The sequence below is a fragment of the Heterodontus francisci genome, chromosome 43, assembly GCF_036365525.1.
Source record: "Heterodontus francisci isolate sHetFra1 chromosome 43, sHetFra1.hap1, whole genome shotgun sequence".
In the NCBI taxonomy this organism is placed as follows: Eukaryota; Metazoa; Chordata; class Chondrichthyes; order Heterodontiformes; family Heterodontidae; genus Heterodontus; species Heterodontus francisci.
The window spans coordinates 7,247,567-7,274,175 of record NC_090413.1 but is presented as its reverse complement, the minus strand read 5'-3'; the positions used below and the strand labels follow the sequence as shown (position 1 = coordinate 7,274,175).

At 48.5% G+C, this 26,609-nt stretch overlaps 1 protein-coding gene across 1 annotated transcript in view; it reads left to right on the top strand.

The window, feature by feature from the left end:
• Positions 1 to 26,609, top strand: part of LOC137355583 (zinc finger protein Gfi-1b-like) — a 174,801-nt gene extending 148,192 nt beyond the window's left edge. Inside the window, exons 5-7 of the mRNA XM_068020859.1 lie at positions 7,984 to 8,127; positions 17,852 to 18,017; positions 23,282 to 26,609. Coding sequence (XP_067876960.1) covers positions 7,984 to 8,127; positions 17,852 to 18,017; positions 23,282 to 23,472 — 501 coding nt within the window. The 3' untranslated portion in view covers positions 23,473 to 26,609. The remainder of the gene's footprint in view (positions 1 to 7,983; positions 8,128 to 17,851; positions 18,018 to 23,281) is intronic.

Sequence of the window (26,609 nt, the reverse complement as noted above, 5' to 3'; positions counted from 1 at the left end):
GGGTGAACTCTCTGGGTCAGTGTTGGTCAGTGTCAGTACAGGGTGAACTCTCTGGGTCAGTGTTTGTCAGTATCAGTACAGGGTGAACTCTCTGAGTCAGTGTCTGTCAGTGTCAGTACATGGTGAACTCTCTGGGTCAGTGTCTGTCAGTGTCAGTGCAAGCTGAACTCTCTGGTTCAGTGTTTGTCAGTGTCAGTACACGGTGAACTGTCTGGAACAGTGTTTGTCAGTGTCAGCACAGGGTGAACTCGCTGGGTCTGTCTCTGTCAGTGTCAGTACAGGGTGAACTCTCTGGGTCAGTGTCTGTCAGTGTCAGTACAGGGTGAAGTCTCTGGGTCAGTGTCTGTCAGAGTCGTGCAGGGTGAATTCTCAGGTTCAGTGTCTGTCAGTGTCAGTGCAGGGTGAACTCTCTGGGTCAGTGTCTGTCAGTGTCAGTACAGGGTGAACTCTCTGAGTCAGTGTTTGTCGTTGTCAGTACAGGGTGAAGTCTCTGGGTCAGTGTCTGTCAGTGTCAGTACAGGGTGAACGCTCTGGGTCAGTGTTTGTCAGTGTCAGTACAGGGTGAACTCTCTGGGTCAGTGTTTGTCTGTGTCTGTACATGGTGAACTATTTGGGTCAGTGTTTATCAGTGTCAGTACAGTCTGAACTCTCTGGGTCACTGTTTGTCAGTGTCATTACATGGTGAACTCTTTGGGTCAGTGTTTGTCAGTGTCAGTACAGGGTGAACTCTCTGGGTCAGTGTTTGTCTGTGTCTGTACATGGTGAACTATTTGGGTCAGTGTTTATCAGTGTCAGTACAGTCTGAACTCTCTGGGTCACTGTTTGTCAGTGTCATTACATGGTGAACTCTTTGGGTCAGTGTTCGTCATTGTCAGTACAGGGTGAACTCTCTGGGTCAGTGTTTGTCAGTGTCAGTGCAGGCTGATCTCTCTGGGTCAGTGTTTTTCAGTGTCAGTACATGGTGAACTCTCTGGGTCAGTGTTTGTCAGTGTCATTACATGGTGAACTCTTTGGGTCAGTGTTTGTCAGTGTCAGTACATGGTGAATCCTCTGGGTCATTGTCTGTCACTATCAGTACAGGGTGAACTCTCTGGGTCAGTGTTTGTCAGTGTCAGTACATGGTGAATCCTCTGGGTCATTGTCTGTCACTATCAGTACAGGGTGAACTCTCTGGGTCAGTGTCTGTCAGAGTCGTTCAGGGTGAACTCTTTGGTCCAGTGTGTGTCAGTGTCAGTACAGGGTGAAGTCTCTGGGCCAGTGTCTGTCAGAGTCGTGCAGGGTGAAATCTCTGGTTCAGTGTCTGGCAGTGTCAGCACAGGGTGAACTCTTGGGGTCAGTGTTTGTCAGTGTCAGTGCATGCTGAACTCTTTGGGTCAGCGTTCGTCAATGTCAGTACAGGGTGAACTCTTTGGTTCAGTGTTCGTCAGTGTCAGTACAGGGTGAACTCTCTGGGTCAGTGTCTGTCAGTGTCAGTACAGGGTGAACTCTCTGGGTCATTGTCTCTCAGTATCAGTACAGGGTGAACTCTCTGGGTCAATGTTTGTCAGTGTCAGCACACGGTGAACTCTTTGGGTCACTGTTAGTCAGTGTCAGTACATGCTGAACTGTTTGGGTCAGTGTTCGTCAATGTCAGTACATGGTGAACTCTTTGGTTCAGTGTTCGTCAGTGTCAGTAGATGGTGAACTCTTTGGGTCAGTGTTTGTCAGTGTCAGTACAGGGTGAACTCTCTGGGTCAGTGTTTCTCAGTGCCAGTACAGGGTGAACTCTCTGGGTCAGTGTTTCTCAGTGCCAGTACAGGGTGAACTCTCTGGGTCATTGTCTCTCTTTATCAGTACAGGGTGAACTTTCTGGGTCAGTGTCTGTCGGAGTCGTACAGCGTTAACTCTGTGGTTCAGTGTCTGTCAGTGTCAGTACAGGGTGAAGTCTCTGGTTCAGTGTCTGTCAGTGTCAGTACAGGGTGAACTCTCTGGGTCAGTGTTGGTCATTGTCAGTACAGGGTGAACTCTCTGGGTAGTTGTTTGTCACTATCAGTACAGGGTGAACTCTCTGGATCAGTGCCTGTCAGTGTCAGTACAGGGTGAACTCTCTGGGTCAGTGTCTGTCAGTGTCAGTACAGGGTGAATTCTCTGGCTAGTTGTTTGTCAGTATCAGTACAGGGTGAACTCTCTGGGTCAGTGTCTGTCAGTGTCAGTACAGGGTGAAGTCTCTGGGTCAGTGTCTGTCAGAGTCAGTACAGGGTGAACTCTCTGAGTCAGTGTTTGTCAGTGTCAGTACAGGGTGAACGCTCTGGATCAGTGTTAGTCAATGTCAGTACAGGGTGAACTCTCTGGGTCAGTGTTTATCATTGTCAATACAGGGTGAACTCTCTGGGTCAGTGTCTGTCAGTGTCGTACAGGGTGAACTCTTTGAGTCAGTGTTTTTCAGTGTCAGTACAGGGTGAACTCTCTGGGTCAGTGTTTATCAGTGTCAGTACAGGGTGAACTCTCTGGGTCAGTGTCTGTCAGTGTCAGTACAGGGTGAACTTTCTGGGTCAGTGTCTGTCTGAGTCGTCCAGGGTGAACTCTGTGGTTCAGTGTCTGTCAGTATCAGTACAGGGTGAACTCTATGGGTCAGTGTCTGTCAGACTCGTACAGGGTGAAGTCTCTGGTTCAGTGTCTGTCAGATTCGTACAGGGTGAAGTCTCTGGTTCAGTGTCTGTCAGTGTCAGTACAGGGTGAACTCTCTGGGTCAGTGTCTGTCAGTGTCAGTGCAAGGTGAACTATCTGGGTCAGTGTCTGTCAGTGTCAGTGCAAATTGAACTCTCTGGGTCAGTGTTTGTCAGTGTCTGTACATGGTGAACTCTCTGGGTCAGTGTTTGTCTGTGTCTGTACATGGTGAACTCTTTGGGTCAGTGTTTATCAGTGTCAGTACAGTCTGAACTCTCTGGGTCACTGTTTGTCTGTGTCATTACATGGTGAACTCTTTGGGTCAGTGTTTGTCAGTTTCAGTACAGGGAGAACTCTTTGGGTCAGTGATCGTCATTGTCAGTACAGGGTGAACTCTCAGAGTCAGTGTTTGTCAGTGTCAGTGCAGGCTGAACTCCCTGGGTCAGTGTTTGTCAGTGTCAGTGCAGGCTGAACTCTTTGGGTCTGTGTTTGTCAGTGTCAGTACATGGTGAACCCTCTGGGTCATTGTCTGTCACTATCAGTACAGGGTGAACTCTCTGGGTCAGTGTCTGTCAGAGTCATTCAGGGTGAACTCTTTGGTTCAGTGTGTGTCAGTGTCAGTACAGGGTGTACTCTCTGGGTCAGTGTCTGTCAGAGTCGTGCAGGCTGAAATCTCTGGTTCAGTGTCTGGCAGTGTCAGTACAGGGTGAACTCTCTGGGTCAATGTTTGTCAGTGTCAGCACACGGTGAACTCTTTGGGTCACTGTTAGTCAGTGTCAGTACATGCTGAACTGTTTGGGTCAGTGTTCGTCAATGTCAGTACATGGTGAACTCTTTGGTTCAGTGTTCGTCAGTGTCAGTAGATGGTGAACTCTTTGGGTCAGTGTTTGTCAGTGTCAGTACAGGGTGAACTCTCTGGGTCAGTGTTTCTCAGTGCCAGTACAGGGTGAACTCTCTGGGTCAGTGTTTCTCAGTGCCAGTACAGGGTGAACTCTCTGGGTCATTGTCTCTCTTTATCAGTACAGGGTGAACCTTCTGGGTCAGTGTCTGTCTGAGTCGTACAGAGTTAACTCTGTGGTTCAGTGTCTGTCAGTGTCAGTACAGGGTGAAGTCTCTGGTTCAGTGTCTGTCAGTGTCAGTACAGGGTGAACTCTCTGGTTCAGTGTCTGTCAGTGTCAGTACAGGGTGAACTCTCTGGGTCAGTGTTGGTCATTGTCAGTACAGGGTGAACTCTCTGGGTAGTTGTTTGTCACGATCAGTACAGGGTGAACTCTCTGGGTCAGTGCCTGTCAGTGTCAGTACAGGGTGAACTCTCTGGGTCAGTGTCTGTCAGTGTCAGTACAGGGTGAAGTCTCTGGGTCAGTGTCTGTCAGAGTCAGTACAGGGTGAACTCTCTGAGTCAGTGTTTGTCAGTGTCAGTACAGGGTGAACGCTCTGGATCAGTGTTAGTCAGTGTCAGTACAGGGTGAACTCTCTGGGTCAGTGTTTGTCATTGTCAGTACAGGGTGAACTCTTTGGGTCAGTGTTTGTCAGTGTCAGTACATGGTGAACTCTTTGGGTCAGTGTTTGTCAGTGTCAGTACATGGTGAACTCTCTGGGTCAGTGTTCGTCAGTGTCAGTCCAGAGTGAAATCTCTGGGTCAGTGTCTGTCAGTGTCGTACAGGGTGAACTCTTTGAGTCAGTGTTTTTCAGTGTCAGTACAGGGTGAACTCTCTGGGTCAGTGTTTATCAGTGTCAGTACAGGGTGAACTCTCTGGGTCAGTGTTTGTCAGTGTCAGTACATGGTGAACTCTTTGGGTCAGTGTTGGTCACTGTCAGTACATGGTGAACTCTTTGGGTCATTGTTCGTCAGTGTCTGTACAGGGTGAACTCTCTGGGTCAGTGTTTGTCAGTGTCAGTCCATGGTGAACTCTCTGGGTCAGTGTTTGTCAGTGTCTCTCAGCGTCTGTACAGGGTGAGCTCTCTGGGTCAGTGTTTGTCAGTATCAGTACACGCTGAACTGTCTATGTGACTGTGGAGTTTTTGATTAACTTGTTCATTGTAAAATGAATTGCCAGCTGCTGTATAGTCAGAGCCTTGGTGTGATGCAGCATTAACTTATCCAAGTATCAGATAGATGGAGATGATTTGGAGGTGTGAGGTGCAATCACTTTTTGACCCCAAACCTCAGGCTCCTGAAAAGATTCGATTCCCCCTCCTTGCATCCTGTTACACTTCAACACGCTCCTGGTTCATCTCCCACTTTCTACTCCCTGTAATTACATTGCCACCCAGTCAAGCGATGTCTTGATTTTAAAGGTCTCACCCTTGTTTTCAAATCCCTCCATGGCCTTTCTCCTCCCTATCTCTGTAATGTCCTCCAGCCCGACAACCTTCCGAGTTATCTGCACTCCTCTAATTCTGGCCTCTTGAGCATCCCTGATTTTAATCGCCCCATCATTGGTCCAAATCTCTGGAAACCCTCCCTACATCTCTCCACCTCTCCACCTCACTCTCCTTCTTAAAGACACTTGTTATGATCAGGTGAGAAAGAGGTCTCAGGGTCCATTTCAGCCTTCACCTGGTATTACTGTAACAGGGTTTAATTTTAAACATACTGTTTTTAGCTCCCCCTTGGTGAATCCTTGTTCACTGCTTTCCAATTATAAGGCAAAGAAACCAGCACAAACAGGCTTTCTTAGGTTTAAAGAAGAAAAGTTGAAATTTATTAAACTTGAACTTGAACTCTAATTCGGTTAACGCCTACGGATACACGACGCGCCCACACTAGCATGCAGGGCGGCGCAGTGGTTAGCACCACAGCCTCACAGCTCCAGGGACCCGGGTTCGATTCTGGGTACTGCCTGTGTGGAGTTTGCAAGTTCTCCCTGTGTCTGCGTGGGTTTTCTCCGGGTGCTCCGGCTTCCTCCCACAAGCCAAAAGACTTGCAGGTTGGTCGGTAAATCGGCCATTATAAATTGCCCCTAGTATAGGTAGGTGGTAGGGAAATATAGGGACAGGTGGGGATGTGGTAGGAATATGGGATTAGTGTAGGATTAGTATAAATGGGTGGTTGATGTTCGGCACAGACTCGGTGGGCCGAAGGGCCTGTTTCAGCGCTGTATCTCTAAACTAAACTAAAATTAAACATATGCGATACACACATGTAAATGGAGACAGAAAAGAGAAGAAAAATAAAATAGAAAGGTTTGAGGCAATATCTGAAGAGTTTTTGTTACAGTTCTTCGAGCTCACTGTAAAGTCCTTCATTGTTGGTAGATCTTGCTTTTCGTTGGGGCCCAGTATTCTTCTTAAACCTTGTTCACTGTTGGAGACTTTTCTCTCTTGGGGTTCATGTGTCTTCAGTGGATTCAGAAGCTTGTGAGAAAGAGATGGGAGCAGACAGGAGAGATCTTCTCAGTCCAGGAGCAAACAGACTTTCTGCCCAAACTGCTAGTACAAATGCAAGAAACTCAGCAGGTTAGTCATGTGACTAGCTGGTTTGACCATGTCCATTTGTGTATTCATGGAAACATAGAAAATAGGAGCAGGAGTAGGCCACTTGGCCCTTGGAGCCTGCACCGCCATTCAATACGATCAAGGCTGATCGTCCACACTCAGTACCCTGCTCCCGCTTTCTCCCCGTATTCCTTGATCCCATTAGCTCTAAGAACTATATCTAACTCTTTCTTGAATATATTTAATGATTTGTCCTCAACTGCTTTCCGCGGTAGAGAATTCCACAGGTTCACCACTCTCTGGGTGACGAAATCCCTCCTCATCTCAGTCCTAAATGGCTTACCCCTTATCCTGAGACTGTGACCCCTGGTCCTGGACTCCCCCGCCATCGGGAACATCCTTCCTGCATCTAGTCTGTCCAGTCCTGTTCGAATTTTGTAGGTTTCTATGAGATTCCCTCTCATTCTTCTAAACTCTACCGAATACAAGCCTAATCAACTCAATCTCTCCTCATATGTCAGTCCTGCCATCCAAGGAATCAGTCTGGTGAACCTTTGCTGCACTCCCTCCATAGCAAGAACATCCTTCCTCATTTAAGGAGAGCAAAACTGCACACAATACTCCAGATGTGGTCTCACCAAGGCCCTGTATAATTGCAGCAAGACATCCTTGCTCCTGTACTCGAATCCTCTCGCTATGAAAGCCACCTTAGCGGTCAACCTGGAATGTGAGCTCCCCCATCTTCAACGTCTGGTGATCAAAAGTCCATTGTGGGTTGAATGTGTCAGGGAATGGCTGCTTTGTCCTTCCAAATACAGTCTGTTAATATGAAAATGTATTTTCCAGCCAAGACTGATCTGTTTAACAAGTCATTTCTTCACTCCAGTAACAGTTTAAAATCAATGTTCATGATAAAATTAATGTGCCTCATTCTTGGCAGGTGGGGGCCAAGCAGAACACACTTCTTAAAATCTACCTCTTTGACCAAGCTTTTGGCCATCTGACCTAAAGCTCAGTGTCATACATTGTTTTATAACGCTCCTGTGAAGCACCTTCGGATATTTTATTCTGTTAAAGGCACTATATAAATATATGTTGTTATGATAATCGGGGGTAGACAGATCGCCCACACGTATCCCCCGATGCCCCTTCAATGCGTTGGCAGGAATTTCCATAGTTTTTATTGATGTGACTACACCTGTTACCTCCCAGTCTATGCGACTCATAAGAACATAAAAAATGAGCAGGAGTAGGCCATTCGGCCCCTTGAGTCTGCTCTGCCATTCAATAAGATCATGGCTGATCTTTTAGCTCAACTCCACTTTCCACCCCATCACCAGTAAGACTTCCATACTCTTGTACTCCAAACCCCTTTCCATAAAGGCCAACGTACCATTTGCCTTCTTAATTGCTTGCTGTACCTGCATGCTAACTTTCCTTGATTTGTGTAAAAGGACACACAAATCCCTCAGAATACCAACATTTCCCGGTCTCTCACTATTCAAAAAATATTCTCTTTTTCTATTCTTCCTCCCAAAGTGAACAACCTCACATTTATACATAATATACTTCATCGGACACAACTTTGCTCTCTCAGTTAACCTGTCTATATCCCTTTGCGGCCTCTGGGCCTATGTCCTCCTCACAGTTTACTGAGGCAGCGTTTGGCACTGAAACCCATCACACACCCTATCGAAGGTTTTAACAACTGTCCCCTGCTTGACTGCAGCTTCCTGCTGTAGGCCCAAGGGAAAGACTCTGACCATTCCCAGCCGGGAGATTTACAGAGACAGGACAAAGTCTTCACCTGTGACACATCTCAAAGCCCCAGTGATGTGACCACAGTCCATCAAGTCTCAATGAAGACCAGTCTTCATCAGGAATCCTTCCTATTTGTAGGTATTCTCGACTCCTCATGGACTGGAGGTTCACGTCCGAAGATCACACAGTGGCAGTCAGCTCTTCACCTGTGAAGCCTGTGGTAAAGCCTTTGGACACGCTGTCAGTCTGGAACAGCATCAAGCCACACACTCCCAGGTCAAGGTAAGATCCACAGTGTCCACACGCGCACACACACACACACACACACACACACACACACACACACACACACACACACACACACACACACACACACACACACACACACACACACACACACACACACACACACACACACACAGTGTCTGTCCCCGTTAAGCAACAGCAATGGGCTTCCCTGAGTAGATTAATACAATTTATATAGATTTGTGTAACAGAGAAAAAATCAACTTATTGGTTTGATTATTATTGACAAAAAAATACACCACGTCTAAATATTCGTGTAGGATGTCAATTGTGTTGTGAACTTCTAAACAATCCAGGCAAGTTCTCTCATAGAATACCAAAGAATCACCAAAAGGGAGCCCAGGCATACTCTCGATGGTCAGCGTAGATTGCCCTATCAGTACTAAGATCATTGCCATGTGATCTTTATATGTCATTATTTTCCCACACCAGAAGATGTCACTCCACATACACTCCTTTCTCACTAGAATGTTTCTGCAGAGGATAAAACAATTGTGCTCAGTTATAAAAAGCAAAACATAACAGAATGATAATAACTGGAATATCGACAAATTAGTTGCTATTCTTTCACAAACCCTTTATTGCTTCTTAAATGGTCTTAATCTGGCACTGAACATTCCTCTGTGGAATCATGACTATTTTTTATTCATTCTTGGGATGTGGGCGTCACTGGCCAGGCCATCCCTAACTGCCCTTGAGCAGGTGGTGGTGAGCTGCCTTCTTGAACCGCTGCAGTCCTGGATGGTATTGAGCTTCTTGAGTGTTGTTGGAGCTGCACCCATCCAGGCAAGTGGAGAGTATTCCATCACACTCCTGACAACCTGTTCTAAACCACACAGAATACATTCTCATAATGCTAATTCTCATAATATTAATACTGACTCTTGTAACACGCAGCTACTTTCTATATGATAGGAATATGATATTTTTATATATCATGCACTATCCAATGCTCCCTGCAGTGTTACGAACATAAATCTGCAAGATCCCAACAGCAGTCTGCCAGTTGTAGGGAAATTACTGGAATCTATCAGCAGGGACAGTGTGACTGAGCACTTGGACAGGGATGTGCCGATTGCAGTCAGTGTGTGTCTGTGAGAGATGGGTCACATCTGATTAATCGAGTTGAGTTTCTTGAGGATGTTGCTGGCACAGTGAATAGGGCAGCGTTAGTGCATATTGTCTATCTGAATTTCCGGAAGGTGTTAGAGATCAGCCGTGGCTCAGTACTCTCGCCTCTGAGTTAGAAGGTTGAGGTTCAGTTCCCACTCCAGACTCTTGGACACATGATCTCGGCCGACACTCCAGTGCTGTACTGAGGGAGTGCTGCACCGTCAGCGGTGCCGTCTTTCAGATGAGGCAGGAAACCGATGCCGCGTCTGCCCTTTCAGGTGGGTGTAAAAGATCCCACTGTTTCAAAAGAGAGGAGGGGAGCTCACCACATTTTCCTGATCGGTATTTATCCTTTAACTAATATCAACAGGAATGGTAAACTGGTCATTATCACATTGCTATTTGTGGGATCTTGCTGTGCACAAATTAGCTGCTGCATTTCCTACAACAGTGACTGCACTTCATTGGCTGTAAAGCACTTTGGGACATTCTGTGGTCATGAAAGGTGCTATATAAATGCATGTCTTTCTCTTCATTTGATAAGGGAGAGAGTGGGGCAATGGGATTAGTTTGGGATTGATACAGGGCTCTGGGGAGAGACCGGGCAGTGGGATTAGTTTGAGACTGATACAGGGTTATGGGGAGAGAGTGGAGCAGTGGGATTAATTTGGGATTAATACAGGGCTCTGGGGAGAGAATGGGGCAGTGGGATTAGTTTGGGATTGACACAAGGCGATGGGGAGAGAGTGGGACAGTGGGATTAGTTTGCAATTGACACAGGGCTATGGGGAGAGAGTGGGGCAGTGGGATTCATTTGGGATTGATTCAAAGCTATGGGGAGGGAGTGGGGCAGTGGGATTAATTTGGGATTGATTCAAGGCTATGGGGAGGGGGTGGGGCAGTGGAATTAATTTGGGATTGATTCAAGGCTATGGGGCGAGAGTGGGGCAGTGGGATTAGTTTGGGATTGATTCAAGGCTATGGGGAGGGAGTGAGGCAGTGGGATTAGTTTGGGATTGACACAAGGCTATGGGGCGAGAGTGGGGCAGTGGGATTAGTTTGGGATTGACACAAGGCTATGGGGCGAGAGTGGGGCAGTGGGATTAGTTTGGGATTGATTCAAGGCTATGGGGAGAGAGTGGGGTGGTGGGATTAGTTTGGGATTGACACAAGGCTATGGGGCGAGAGTGGGGCAGTGGGATTAGTTTGGGATTGATTCAAGGCTATGGGGAGGGAGTGAGGCAGTGGGATTAATTTGGGATTGATTCAAGGCTATGGGGAGAGAGTGGGGCAGTGGGATTAGTTTGGGATTGACACAAGGCTATGGGGCGAGAGTGGGGCAGTGGGATTAGTTTGGGATTGATTCAAGGCTATGGGGAGGGAGTGAGGCAGTGGGATTAATTTGGGATTGATTCAAGGCGATGGGGAGGATGGGGCAGTGGGATTAGTTTGGGATTGAGTCAAGGCTATGAGGAGAGAGTGGGGCAGTGGGATTAGTTTGGGATTGATTCAAGGCTATGGGGAGGATGGGGCAGTGGCATTAGTTTGGGATTGAGTCAAGGCTATGAGGAGAGAGTGGGGCAGTGGGATTAGTTTGGGATTGACACAAGGCTATGGGGAGAGAGTGGGGCAGTGGGATTAATTTGGGATTGAGTCAAGGCTATGGGGAGAGAGTGGGGCAGTGGGATTAGTTTGGGATTGACACAAGGCTATGGGGAGAGAGTGGGGCAGTGGGATTAGTTTGGGATTGACACAGGGCTATGGGGAGAGAGTGGGGCGGTGGGATTAATTTGGGATTGAGTCAAGGCTATGGGGAGAGAGTGGGGCAGTGGGATTAGTTTGGGATTGACACAAGGCTATGGGGAGAGAGTGGGGCAGTGGGATTAGTTAGGGATTGACACAGGGCTATGGGGAGAGAGTGGGGCGGTGGGATTAATTTGGGATTGACACAAGGCTATGGGGATAGAGTGAGGCAGTGGGATTAATTTGGGATTGATTCAAGGCTATGGGGAGAGAGTGGGGCAGTGGGATTAATTTGGGATTGATTCAAGGCTATGGGGAGAGAGTGGGGCAGTGGGATTAATTTGGGATTGATTCAAGGCTATGGGGAGGGAATGGGGCAGTGGGATTAATTTGGGATTGATTCAAGGCTATGGGGAGAGAGTGGGGCGGTGAGATTAATTTGGGATTGATTCAAGGCTATGGGGAGAGAGTGGGGCAGTGGAATTAGTTTGGGATTGACACAGGGCTATGGGGAGAGAGTGGGGCAGTGGGATTAGTTTGGGATTGATTCAAGGCTATGGGGAGGGAGTGAGGCAGTGGGATTAATTTGGGATTGATTCAAGGCTATGGGGAGAGAGTGGGGCAGTGGGATTAGTTTGGGATTGACACAAGGCTATGGGGCGAGAGTGGGGCAGTGGGATTAGTTTGGGATTGATTCAAGGCTATGGGGAGGGAGTGAGGCAGTGGGATTAATTTGGGATTGATTCAAGGCGATGGGGAGGATGGGGCAGTGGGATTAGTTTGGGATTGAGTCAAGGCTATGAGGAGAGAGTGGGGCAGTGGGATTAGTTTGGGATTGATTCAAGGCTATGGGGAGGATGGGGCAGTGGCATTAGTTTGGGATTGAGTCAAGGCTATGAGGAGAGAGTGGGGCAGTGGGATTAGTTTGGGATTGACACAAGGCTATGGGGAGAGAGTGGGGCAGTGGGATTAATTTGGGATTGAGTCAAGGCTATGGGGAGAGAGTGGGGCAGTGGGATTAGTTTGGGATTGACACAAGGCTATGGGGAGAGAGTGGGGCAGTGGGATTAGTTTGGGATTGACACAGGTCTATGGGGAGAGAGTGGGGCGGTGGGATTAATTTGGGATTGAGTCAAGGCTATGGGGAGAGAGTGGGGCAGTGGGATTAGTTTGGGATTGACACAAGGCTATGGGGAGAGAGTGGGGCAGTGGGATTAGTTAGGGATTGACACAGGGCTATGGGGAGAGAGTGGGGCGGTGGGATTAATTTGGGATTGACACAAGGCTATGGGGATAGAGTGAGGCAGTGGGATTAATTTGGGATTGATTCAAGGCTATGGGGAGGGAATGGGGCAGTGGGATTAATTTGGGATTGATTCAAGGCGATGGGGAGAGAGTGGGGCGGTGAGATTAATTTGGGATTGATTCAAGGCTATGGGGAGAGAGTGGGGCAGTGGAATTAGTTTGGGATTGACACAGGGCTATGGGGAGAGAGTGGGGCGGTGGGATTAATTTGGGATTGAGTCAAGGCTATGGGGAGAGAGTGGGGCAGTGGAATTAGTTTGGGATTGACACAGGGCTATGGGGAGAGAGTGGGGCGGTGGGATTAATTTGGGATTGAGTCAAGGCTATGGGGAGAGAGTGGGGCGGTGGGATTAATTTAGGATTGAGTCAAGGCGATGGGGAGAGAGTGGGGCAGTGGGATTAGTTTGGGATTGATACAGGGCTATGGGGAGAGAGTGGGGCAGTGGGATTAGTTTGGGATTGACACAAGGCTATGGGGAGAGAGTGGGGCAGTGGGATTAGTTTGGGATTGACACAAGGCTATGGGGAGGAGTGGGGAAGTGGGATTAGTTTGGGATTGATTCAAGGCTATGGGGAGGAGTGGGGCAGTGGGATTAGTTTGGGATTGATACAGGGCTTTGGGGAGAGAGTGGGGCCGTGGGATTAATTTGGGATTGAGTCAAGGCGATGGGGAGAGAGTGGGGCAGTGGGATTAGTTTGGGATTGACACAAGGCTATGGGGCGAGAGTGGGGCAGTGGGATTAGTTTGGGATTGATTCAAGGCTATGGGGAGGGAGTGAGGCAGTGGGATTAGTTTGGGATTGATTCAAGGCTATGGGGAGAGAGTGGGGCAGTGGGATTAGTTTGGGATTGACACAAGGCTATGGGGCGAGAGTGGGGCAGTGGGATTAGTTTGGGATTGATTCAAGGCTATGGGGAGGGAGTGAGGCAGTGGGATTAATTTGGGATTGATTCAAGGCTATGGGGAGGGAGTGGGGCAGTGGGATTAAGTTGGGATTGATTCAAGGCGATGGGGAGGATGGGGCAGTGGGATTAGTTTGGGATTGAGTCAAGGCTATGAGGAGAGAGTGGGGCAGTGGGATTAGTTTGGGATTGATTCAAGGCTATGGGGAGGATGGGGCAGTGGGATTAGTTTGGGATTGAGTCAAGGCTATGAGGAGAGAGTGGGGCAGTGGGATTAGTTTGGGATTGACACAAGGCTATGGGGAGAGAGTGGGGCAGTGGGATTAATTTGGGATTGAGTCAAGGCTATGGGGAGAGAGTGGGGCAGTGGGATTAGTTTGGGATTGACACAAGGCTATGGGGAGAGAGTGGGGCAGTGGGATTAGTTTGGGATTGACACAGGGGTATGGGGAGAGAGTGGGGCGGTGGGATTAATTTGTGATTGAGTCAAGGCTATGGGGAGAGAGTGGGGCAGTGGGATTAGTTTGGGATTGACACAAGGCTATGGGGAGAGAGTGGGGCAGTGGGATTAGTTTGGGATTGACACAGGGCTCTGGGGAGAGAGTGGGGCGGTGGGATTAATTTGGGATTGACACAAGGCTGTGGGGAGAGAGTGGGGCAGTGGGATTAGTTTGGGATTGACACAAGGCTATGGGGAGAGAGTGGGGCAGTGGGATTAATTTGGGATTGATTCAAGGCTATGGGGAGAGAGTGGGGCAGTGGGATTAATTTGGGATTGATTCAAGGCTATGGGGAGGGAATGGGGCAGTGGGATTAATTTGGGATTGATTCAAGGCTATGGGGAGACAGTGGGGCGGTGGGATTAATTTGGGATTGATTCAAGGCTATGGGGAGAGAGTGGGGCAGTGGGATTAATTTGGGATTGATTACAGGCTATGGGGAGAGAGTGGGGCAGTGGGATTAATTTGGGATTGATTCAAGGCTATGGGGAGGGAGTGGGGCAGTGGGATTAATTTGGGATTGATTCAAGGCTATGGGGAGGGAATGGGGCAGTGGGATTAATTTGGGATTGATTCAAGGCTATGGGGAGAGAGTGGGGCGGTGGGGTTAATTTGGGATTGATTCAAGGCGATGGGGAGAGAGTGGGGCAGTGGAATTAATTTGGGATTGATTCAAGGCTATGGGGAGAGAGTGGGGCAGTGGAATTAGTTTGGGATTGACACAGGGCTATGGGGAGAGAGTGGGGCGGTGGGATTAATTTGGGATTGATTCAAGGCTATGGGGAGAGAGTGGGGCAGTGGAATTAGTTTGGGATTGACACAGGGCTATGGGGAGAGAGTGGGGCGGTGGGATTAATTTGGGATTGGGTCAAGGCTATGGGGAGAGAGTGGGGCGGTGGGATTAATTTGGGATTGAGTCAAGGCTATGGGGAGAGAGTGGGGCAGTGGGATTAGTTTGGGATTGATACAGGGCTATGGGGAGAGAGTGGGGCAGTGGGATGAGTTTGGGATTGACACAAGGCTATGGGGAGAGAGTGGGGCAGTGGGATTAGTTTGGGATTGACACAAGGCTATGGGGAGGAGTGGGGCAGTGGGATTAGTTTGGGATTGATTCAAGTTATGGGGAGGAGTGTGGCAGTGGGATTAGTTTGGGATTGATACAGGGCTTTGGGGAGAGAGTGGGGCGGTGGGATTAATTTGGGATTGAGTCAAGGCGATGGGGAGAGAGTGGGGCAGTGGGATTAATTTGGGATTGATTCAAGGCTATGGGGAGAGAGTGGGGTGGTGGGATTAATTTGGGATTGATTCAAGGCTATGGGGAGAGAGTGAGGCAGTGGGATTAATTTGGGATTGATTCAAGGCTATGGGGAGAGAGTGGGGCAGTGGGATTAGTTTGGGATTGATACAGGGCTATGGGGAGAGAGTAGGGCGGTGGGATTAATTTGGGATTGAGTCAAGGCTATGGGGAGGGAGTGGGGCGGTGGGATTAATTTGGGATTGATTCAAGGCTATGGGGAGAGAGTGGGGCAGTGGGATTAATTTGGGATTGATTACAGGCTATGGGGAGAGAGTGGGGCAGTGGGATTAATTTGGGATTGACACAAGGCTATGGGGTGAGAGTGGGGCAGTGGGATTAGTTTGGGATTGATACAGGGCTATGGGGAGAGAGTGGGGCAGTGGGATTAGTTTGGGATTGAGTCAAGGCTATGGGGAGAGAGTGGGGCAGTGGAATTAATTTGATATTGATTCAAGGCTATGGGGAGAGAGTGGGGCAGTGGAATTAATTTGGGATTGACACAAGGCTATGGGGTGAGAGTGGGGCAGTGGGATTAGTTTGGGATTGATACAGGGCTATGGGGAGAGAGTGGGGCGGTGGGATTAGTTTGGGATTGAGTCAAGGCTATGGGGAGAGAGTGGGGCAGTGGGATTAGTTTGGGATTGATTCAAGGCTATGGGGAGGGAGTGGGGCAGTGGGATTAATTTGGGATTGATTCCAGGCTATGGAGAGGGAATGGGGCAGTGGGATTAATTTGGGATTGATTCAAGGCTATGGGGAGGGAGTGGGGCAGTGGGATTAATTTGGGATTGATTCAAGGCTATGGGGAGGGAGTGGGGCAGTGGGATTAATTTGGGATTGATTCTAGGCTATGGAGAGGGAGTGGGGCAGTGGGATTAATTTGGGATTGATTCCAGGCTATGGAGAGGGAATGGGGCAGTGGGATTCGTTTGGGATTGATACAGGGCTATGGGGAGAGAATAGAGCGGTGGGATTAATTTGGGATTGAGTCAATGCTGTGGGGAGGGAGTGGGGCAGTGGGATTAGTTTGGGATTGACACAAGGCTATGGGGTGAGAGTGGGGCGGTGGGATTAGTTTGGGATTGATACAGGGCTATGGGGAGAGAGTGGGGCGGTGGGATTAGTTTGGGATTGAGTCAAGGCTATGGGCAGGGAGTGGGGCAGTGGGATTAATTTGGGATTGATTCCAGGCTATGGGGAGGGAGTGGGGCAGTGGGATTAGTTTGGGATTGACACAGGGCTATGGGGTGAGAGTGGGGCGGTGGGATTAATTTGGGATTGAGTCAAGGCTATGGGGAGAGAGTGGGGCAGTGGGATTAGTTTGGGATTGATACAGGGCTATGGGGAGAGAGTGGGGCAGTGGGATTAATTTTGGATTGATTCAAGGCTATGGGGAGAGAGTGGGGCAGTGGGATTAGTTTGGGATTGATACAGGGCTATGGGGAGAGAGTGGGGCGGTGGGATTAATTTGGGATTGAGTCAAGGCTATGGGGAGAGAGTGGGGCAGTGGGGTTAGTTTGGGATTGATACAGGGCTATGGGGAGAGAGTGGGGCAGTGGGATTAATTTGGGATTGATTCAAGGCTATGTGGAGAGAGTGGGGCAGTGGGATTAATTTGGGATTGAGTCAAGGCTATGGGGAGAGAGCGGGGCAGTGGGATTAATTTGGGATTGATTCAAGGCTATGGGGAGGAGTGGGGCAGTGGGATTAGTTTGGGATTGATTCAAGGCTATGGGGAGAGAGTGGGGCAGTGGGATTAATTTGGGATTGATTCAAGGCTATGGGGAGAGAGTGGGGCAGTGGGATTAATTTGATATTGATTCAAGGCTATGGGGAGAGAGTGGGGCAGTGGGATTAGTTTGGGATTGAGTCAAGGCTATGGGGAGAGAGTGGGGCAGTGGGATTAGTTTGGGATTGATACAGGGCTATGGGGAGAGAGTGGGGCGGTGGGATTAGTTTGGGATTGAGTCAAGGCTATGGGGAGAGAGTGGGGCAGTGGGATTAGTTTGGGATTGACACAGGGCTATGGGGAGAGAGTGTGGCAGTGGGATTAATTTGGGATTGATTCAAGGCTATGGGGAGGGAGTGGGGCAGTAGGATTAATTTGGGATTGATTCCAGGCTATGGGGAGGGAATGGGGCAGTGGGATTAATTTGGGATTGATTCAAGGCTATGGGGAGGGAGTGGGGCAGTAGGATTAATTTGGGATTGATTCCAGGCTATGGGGAGGGAATGGGGCAGTGGGATTAATTTGGGATTGATTCAAGGCTATGGGGAGAGAGTGGGGCGGTAGTATTAATTTGGGATTGATTCAAGGCAATGGGGAGAGAGTGGGGCAGTGGGATTAATTTGGGATTGATACAGGGCTATGGGGAGAGAGTGGGGCGGTGGGATTAATTTGGGATTGATTCAAGGCTATGGGGAGAGAGTGGGGCTGTGGGATTAGTTTGGGATTGATACAGGGTTGTGGATAGAGAGTCATTGATGGAATCCTTGGTTTAGCGAGTAAATCAAATGGTTCCCTCACTTCTGCTCAGTATCCAGAGGACCCTGCTACAAAATCCAGGAGTGTGGATGTTGGGAGGATTGTACTAACCTTGGCAGTGATGTCCAGTAATGAACAGTTGCTGGTACTCACAGCTTGGCCTCACAGGCCAATCGGCCAAGGTCTGATTGGCTGCTGGGGGGTGCTGGGCCTGCTGGGAGGTGCTGGGGTTTGCTGGGAGGTGCTGGGGGTTGCTGAAAGGAGCTGGGGGGTGCTGGGAGGTTGCCTTGCTGATATCAGAACCTCCTGGAGATCAAAAAATAACATTATCTGTGTCCTCTTCTGTTTCTGCAGGAGAAGTGTTTCAACTGTAAGATCTGCGGGAAAAATTTTAAACGTTCCTCAACACTGTCCACGCACTTACTGATCCACTCGGACACACGACCGTACCCCTGTCAGTACTGCGGAAAATGCTTCCATCAGAAATCAGACATGAAGAAACACACCTTCATCCACACAGGTACTGGGATGCATTTTAGCACACTCCCCGCAGGGACTGGGATCGACACAAGCACACTCCCCACAGGTAACAGGATCGACACAAGCACACTCCCCACAGGTACTGGGATCGACACAAGCACACTCCCCACAGGGACTGGTATCGTCACCATCATTCTCCCTACAGGGACTGGGATCGACACAAGCACACTCCCCACAGGGACTGGGATCAACACAAGCACACTCCCCGCAGGTACTGGGATCAACACAAGCACACTCCCCACAGGGACTAGGATCGTCACCATCATTCTCCCTACAGGGACTGGGATCAACACAAGCACACTCCCCACAGGGACTGGGATCGACACAAGCACACTCCCCACAGGTACTGGGATCGACACCAGCATTCTCCCTACAGGGACTGGGATCGACACAAGCACACTCCCCACAGGTACTGGGATCGACACCAGCATTCTCCCCACAGGGACTGGGATCGTCACCATCATTCTCCCTACAGGGACTGGGATCGACACAAGCACACTCCCCACAGGTACTGGGATCAACACAAGCACACTCCCCACAGGTACTGGGATCGACACCATCATTCTCCCCACAGGTACTGGGATCGACACAAGTATTCTCCCCACAGGGACTGGGATCGTCACCATCATTCTCCCTACAGGGACTGGGATCGACACAAGCACACTCCCCACAGGTACTGGGATCAACACAAGCACACTCCCCACAGGTACTGGGATCAACACAAGCACACTCCCCACAGGGACTGTGATTGTCACCATCATTCTCCCTACAGGGACTGTGATAAACACAAGCACACTCCCCACAGGTACTGGGATCAACACAAGCACACTCCCTACAGGTACTGGGATCGACACAAGCACACTCCCCACAGGTACTGGGATCGTCACCATCATTCTCCCTACAGGTACTGGGATCGACACAAGCACACTCCCCACAGGGACTGGGATCGTCACCATCATTCTCCCTACAGGGACTGGGATCAACACAAGCACACTCCCCACAGGTACTGGGATCGACACAAGCACACTCCCCACAGGTACTGGGATCGACACAAGCACACTCCCCGCAGGTCCTGGGATCAACACATGAACACTCCCCACAGGTACAGGAATCGACACAAGCCCACTCCCCGCAGGTACTGGGATCGACACAAGCACACTCCCCGCAGGTACTGGGATCGACACAAGCACACTCCCCGCAGGTACTGGGATCAACACATGCACACTCCCCACAGGTACTGGGATCGACACAAGCACACTCCCCGCAGGTACTGGGATCGACACAAGCACACTCCCCGCAGGTACTGGGATCAACACATGCACACTCCCCACAGGTACTGGGATCGACACAAGCCCACTCCCTGCAGGGACTGGGATCAACACAGACACACTCCCCACAGGTACAGGAATCGACACAAGCCCACTCCCCGCAGGTACTGGGATCGACACAAGCACACTCCCCGCAGGTACTGGGATCAACACATGCACACTCCCCACAGGTACTGGGATCGACACAAGCCCACTCCCTGCAGGGACTGGGATCAACACAGACACACTCCCCACAGGTACTGGGATCGACACAAGCACACTCCCCGCAGGTGCACTGGAGCACAGGAGCAGAAGTAGACCATATGACCCATCGAGCCTGCTCTGCCATTCAATACAATCGTGGCTGATCTTAGGCTTAAATTCCACTTTCCTACCCGCTCCCCATATCCCTTGATTCCCTGAGACACCAAAAATCTATCTATCCCAGCCTTAAATGTATTCAATGATGGAGCATCCACAATCCTCTGGGGTAGGGAATTCCAAAGATTCACAACCCTGTGAGTGAAGTAGTTTCTTCTCATCTCAGTCCTGAATGATTCGCCCCTTATCCTGAGACTGTGTCCCCGTGTTCTAGATTCCCTGACCAGTGGGAACAATCTCTCAGCTTCTACCCTATCAAGCCCTTTCAGAATCTTGTATGTATCAATTAGATTGCCTCTCATTCTTCTAAACTCCAGTGAATTTACTCAGCCTCTCCTCACAGGACAACCCCCTCATCCCAGGGACCAGTTTAGTAAATCTTCGCTGCACTGCCTCCAATGCAAGTGTATCCTTTGTTACGACCAGGTGAGGAGGGGATCTCAGGCTCCCCTTTCGCCCCTTCTCTAGTTTGACTGCAACAGGGTTTATCTTTTTTAACGCAGTGATTTAACCTACCACCTCAGTGAGCACTTGCTCCTGTTCCGCTAATATAATTGCAAATGAACCAATAGAAAGGTTTTTTGAGTTTAAACAAGGAAGATGTAAATTTATTAACCTTATCACTCTAAACCGGTTAAATTACTAAAATATGCTATGCATCCACGATGCACATTCACACAAGAGGCATACACACACACACAAATAGATTACAGATGGAAAAACAGAGTTGGGAGGTTGGAGTAGAGTCAGTAATAAATGGAATTCAAATACCGAATCTCAGTTCCCAAGTTCTTAGTTGAAATTGTAGTCCTGAAGTCCTCACTGGATCATGTGCACGGTTCGGGCTTGCTTCTCAGGTTCCTGAAGGCAGAAGAGGGGCTTTATCCATTTCCCCTCGTTGCTGGCTGTGCTGGGTTATAGGTTTGAGGCTTAGTAGTTTAGCTGAAGCTTCTCTGGGACTTTACTGGAGAGAGGGACACAGAGAGAGATATTCCCTTGCTGGGTGTCAGTTACTGTCTGCCTTCTGAGTATTCACTCACAAATGTCCAGAGCAACCCAAGCAGTCATGTGATATGATCATCTCTGTGTTTGAATCAGAATCTTCCAGAAGGGGCTTTGAAATTCAAGGCTCTCCCCTCAAGCTGTTCAGACATACTTGGTGGGGCTGCGGGGATGGGGGGGAGGGGGGGAAGGGTTTGGCTCTTTCAAAGTCAATGGGTGTTGATGGCTTTTGATGACCACATTAAAAAGGCTATCTCAGATAAGTGAATCAGAAAGCACCCCATTGTCCTGGCTAGGCTGAATTAATCACGTCTGTCTCCAGCCTGATCCTTTGGTTTTTTTCATATGCAATTTGTGCGTGGCCATCTTGGTTTCTAGTTTTCTGTTTTAAAAGTTATTTGTAACAATTTCCAGGAAAAATCTCAGGCAAAGTTCCATACGATGAAATTAATATTTCCATTTGGCACGTGGGGTTTTCGTCACACCTTTCTTAAATATGGAGACTAAAACTGCACACAGTATTCCAGGTGTGGTCTCACCAAAGCCCAGAACAATTTTAGTAAGACTTCTTTATTCCTGTACTCCAATCCCCTTGCAATAAAGGTAACATGCCATTTGCCTTCATAGTAACCTGCTGCACATGTATGTTAACTTTGTATGTTCCTTGTACAAGTACCCCCAAGTCTCTCTGAACATCAACACTTATCAGTTTCACACCTTTTTAAAAAATATTCTGCTTTTCTATTTTGACGACCAAAGTGAACAACTTCACACTTCCCTACATTATACTCCATTTGCTATCTTGTTGTCCACTTACCAAGTGGCCTCTTCCTGTGCCTTAAACTTTCTATGATTCTATTTAACCTGTCTATATCTTTTTGCAGCCTCTCTACATCCTCCCCGCAGCTTACCTTTCCACTGAGCTTTGTATCATCAGCAAACTTAGATACATTACTCACTGTCTCTTCATCCAAGTCATTAATATAAAGTGTAAATAGCTGATGTCCCAGCAATGATCCTTGCAGCACCCCACTATTCACCCACTGACAACTTGTAATTCCCCACTTATGCTCACTCTCTGCTTCCTGTCTGTTAACCAATCCTCTATCCACGCTAATATATTACCTCCAACATCATGAGCCCTTATTTTGCCTATTACTCTTCTATGTGGCACCTTATTGAATGCCTTTTGGAAATCCAGGTATACTACATCTACTAGTTACATCCTCAAAAAATTCTCATAACTTTTTTATTTATTTAGAGATACAGCACTGAAACAGGCCCTTCGGCCCACCGAGTCTGTGCCGACCATCAACCACCCATTTATACTAATCCTACATTAATCCCATATTCCTACCACATCCCCACCTTCCCTCAATTCCCCTACCACCTACCTATACTAGGGGCAATTTTTATAATGGCCAATTTACCTATCAACCTGCAAGTCTTTGGCTGTGGGAGGAAACAGGAGCACCCGGCGGAAACCCACGCAGTCACAGGGAGAACTTGCAAACTCTGCACAGGCAGTACCCAGAATCGAACCCGGGTCACTGGAGCTGTGAGGCTGCTTTGTCAAAATTTGTCAAACAGGATCTCCTTTTAGTAAAACCATGCTGACTTGTTCTAATCAGACTGTGCTTTTCCAAGTGCAATGTTAAGACTTCTTTAATAATAGTTTCCAGCATCTTCCCAATGACTGATGTCAGACTAACTGGCCTGTGGTTCCCTGTTTTCTCTCTACCTCCTTTCTTGAAAAGCAGTGTAACATTTGCCAACTTCCAATCTGAAGGTACTGGGACTAACTCCAGCACACTGCCCACAGGTACTGGGATCAACACCAGCACACTTCCCACAGGTACTGGGAACAACTCCAGCACACTCCCCACAGGTACTGAGATTGATTCCATCACACTCCCCACAGGTACTGAGATCGACACCAGCACACTCCCCACAGGTACTGAGATTGGTTCCAGCACACTCCCCACAGATACTGGGATCGACACCAGCACACTCCCCACAGATACTGGGATTGACACCAGTACATTGCCCACAGGTACTGAGATCGACACCAGTACACTGCCCACAGGTACTGGGATCGACACCAGTACACTCCCCACAGGTACTGGGATCAACTCCAGCACACACCCCACAGGTACTGAGATTGATTCCATCACACTCCCCACACGTACTGAGATCGACACCAGCACACTCCCCACAGGTACTGAGATTGATTCCAGCACACTCCCCACAGATACTGGGATCGACACCAGCACACTCCCCACAGATACTGGGATTGACACCAGTACACTGCCCACAGGTACTGGGATCGACACCAGTACACTGCCCACAGGTACTGGGATCGACACCAGCACACTGCCCACAGGTACTGGGATCGACACCAGTACACTCCCCACAGGTACTGGAATATTCTTGGTGCTCTGCTGTTCTTCTTTTAATTCTGGAGGTTGGGTTCTGAGATTGGATTCTAAAAGTTTAACACTGCAGTTTGTCGCTAGATTATTAATATTTTATTGCCATCCATGTTTTGCTACAGGTGAGAAGCCTCACAGGTGTCAGGTGTGTGGGAAAGCTTTCAGCCAGAGTTCAAACCTCATCACCCACAGCAGGAAGCACACTGGCTTCAAACCTTTCATCTGCTCTGTGTGTGGAAAAGGATTTCAGCGTAAAGTAGACTTGCGCAGGCATCAGGAGACACATATTGGTCTTAACACAGCTGGTGTATAGGCCGGAAGGGAGCACAGAACCGAGCCAATGAGGAACCTGCCACCTCGCCCACACAGCCAATGAGAAACATGCCAGCTGTCTGACACAGCGAATAAGGAGCATGCCAGCTCTCCAAATCAGCCAATGAGAAACATGCCACCTCGCTGACACAGCCAATGAGGAAGGTGCCAGCTGTTCGACACAGCCAATGAGGAACATGCCACCTCACTGATTCAGCCAATGAGGAACATGCCACCTTGCCGATTCAGCCAATGAACAATGTCGCAGCTCTCTGACTCAACCAATGAGCAATGTCCCAGGTCTCCAATTCAGCCAATGAGAAATATTGTATCAACACCAACTTAACCAATGAGAAACAATCCTATTCCCCAATTTAACCAATGAGGCAATAACTTGAGACTTTGCAAACCGATAGTTACTAATCTTGAAGTTTTTGGCTATCTAAAGCTGCCTAGATAGTTATAGACATATGAATAGTAAAAGAGTGGTAAAAGGTAGAGTGGGGCCGATTAGGGACCATAAAGGGGATTTACACATGGAGACAGAGGGCATAGTTGAGGTATTCAGTGTATCTGTCTTTACCAAGGACGAAGATGCAACCCAGGCAATGGTGAAAGAGGAAGTAATTCAGACACTAGAACAGTTTACAATTGATAAACAGGAGATATTAGATGGGCTGTCTGTACTTAAAATGGATGAAGCACCAGGACCAGATGAGATGCATCCAAGGATACCGAGGGAAGTGAGAGTGGAAATTGTGGAGGCACTGGCCATAATTTTTCAGTCTTCCTTAAACTCAGGGATGGTGCCGGAGGACTGGAGAATTGCAAATGTTACACCCTTCTTCAAAAAAGGGCAGAAAGATAAGCCCAACAACTAAAGGCCAGTCGGTTTAACTTTGGTGGTGGGGAAACTTCAAGAAAAAATAATTCAGGACAAAATCAATAGTCACATGGACAAATGTGGGTTAATTAAAGAAAGCCAGCATAGATTTCTTAAGGGTAAATCATGTTTAACTAACTTGCTGGAGTTTTTTCTGGCAATAACAGAGAGGGTTGATGAGGGAAGCGATGTTGATGTGGTGTACATGGACTTTCAAAAGGTATTTGATGCAGTGCCACACAACAGACTTGTGAGCAAACTTGTAGCTCATGGAATAAAAGGGACAGTAGCAACTTGGATACAGAATTCGCTGAGTGACAGGAAACAAAGTGTAGTGGTTAACGCATGTTTTTCGGGCTGGAGGAAGGTTTGTAGTGGAGTTCCCCAGGGATTAGTGTTGGGACCCTTGCTTTTCCTGATATATATCAATGACCTAGACCTTGGTGCACAGGGCACAATTTCAAAGTTTGCAGTTGATACAAAACTTGGAAGCATTGTGAACAGTGAGGAGGATAGTGTAGAACTTCAAAAGGACATAGACAGGCTGGTGGAATGGGCAGACAGGTGGCAGATGAAGGTCAATGCAGAGAAATGAGAAGTGATTCATTTTGTTAGGAAGAACATGAAGAGACAATATAAAATAAAGGGTACAATTCTAAAGGGGATGCAGGAGCGGAGGGACCTGGGTGTATATGTGCATAAGTCATTGAAGGTGGCAGGATAGGTTGAGAGAGCAGTTAATAAAGCATGGAGTATCCTGGGCTTTATTAATAGGGGCTTAGAGTGCAAGAGCAAGGAAGTTATGTTGAACTTGTATAAGACACTAGTTCGGCCTCAGCTGGAGTATTGCATCCAGTTCTGGGCACTGCACTTTAGGAAAGATGTGAGGGCATTGGAGACAGTACAGAAAAGATTCATGGGAATGGTTCCAGGGATGAGGAATTTCAGTTATGAAGATAGATTGGAGAAGTTAGGACTGTTTTCTTTGGAGAAGAGAAGGCTGAGGGGTGATTTGATAGAGGTATTCAAAATCATGAGGGATCTGGACAGAGTAGATAGAGAGAAACTGTTCCCACTCGTGAAAGGATTGAGAACGAGAGGACACAGATTTCAAGTATTTGGTAAGAGAAGCAAAGTGACATGAGACTTGGACAATATCCAGGCTTGGGCTGATAAGTGGCAAATAACATTTGCACCACACAAGTGCCAGGCAATGACCATCTCCAACAAGAGAGAATCTAACCATTGCCCCTTGACATTCAATGGCATTACCATCGCTGAATCCCCCACTATCAACATCCTAGGGGCTACCATTGACCAGAAACTGAACTGGAGTAGCCATATAAATACCGTGGCAACAAGAGCAGGTCAGAGGCTAGGAATCCTGCGGCGAGTAACTCACCTCCTGACTCCCCAAAGTCTGACCACCATCTACAAGGCACAAGTCAGGAGTGTGATGGAATACTCTCCACTTGCCTGGATGGGTGCAGCTCCAACAACACTCAAGAAGCCCGACACCATCCGGAACAAAGCAGCCCACTTGATTGGCACCCCATCTACAAACATTCACTCCCTCCAGCACCGACTCACAGTGGCAGCAGTGTGTACCATCTACAAGATGCACTGCAGCAATGCACCAAGGCTACTCAGACAGCACCTTCCAAACCCGTGATCTCTACCACCTCGAAGGACAAGAGCAGCAGATGCATGGGAACACCACCAGCTGCAAGTTCCCGTGCAAGTCACACACCATCCTGACTTGGAACTATATCGCTGTTCCTTCACTGTCGCTGGGTCAAAATCCTGGAACTCCCTTCCTAACAGCACTGTGGGTGTACCTACCTCACATGGACTGCAGCGGTTCAAGAAGGCAGCTCACCACCACCTCCTCAAGGGCAATTATGGATGGGTAATAAATGCTGGCCTGGCCAGTGACGCCCGCATCCCATGAACAAATAAAAAAAAAACTTTTTCATGCAGCGAGTGGTTAAGGTCTGGAATGCGCTGCCTGAGAGTGTGGTGGAAGCCGCCAAACCCATTGGTGCGATCCGAAAGAGGTCGGTGCGATTTTGAAAGCCTCAGTGGACGGGACAAGGCTGGAGTTGCTGTCACTGGGAGACATTCCTCAGCGTGTAACTGAAAGCTGAGGCCAGAAGCAGATCTTTATATAAACACTGACGCCGGTGGCTGTGATGTGCCCGAGTAATCTGTAGCTGTAAATGTTTGTATGATATTTCTTTAATTAATAAAAAGAT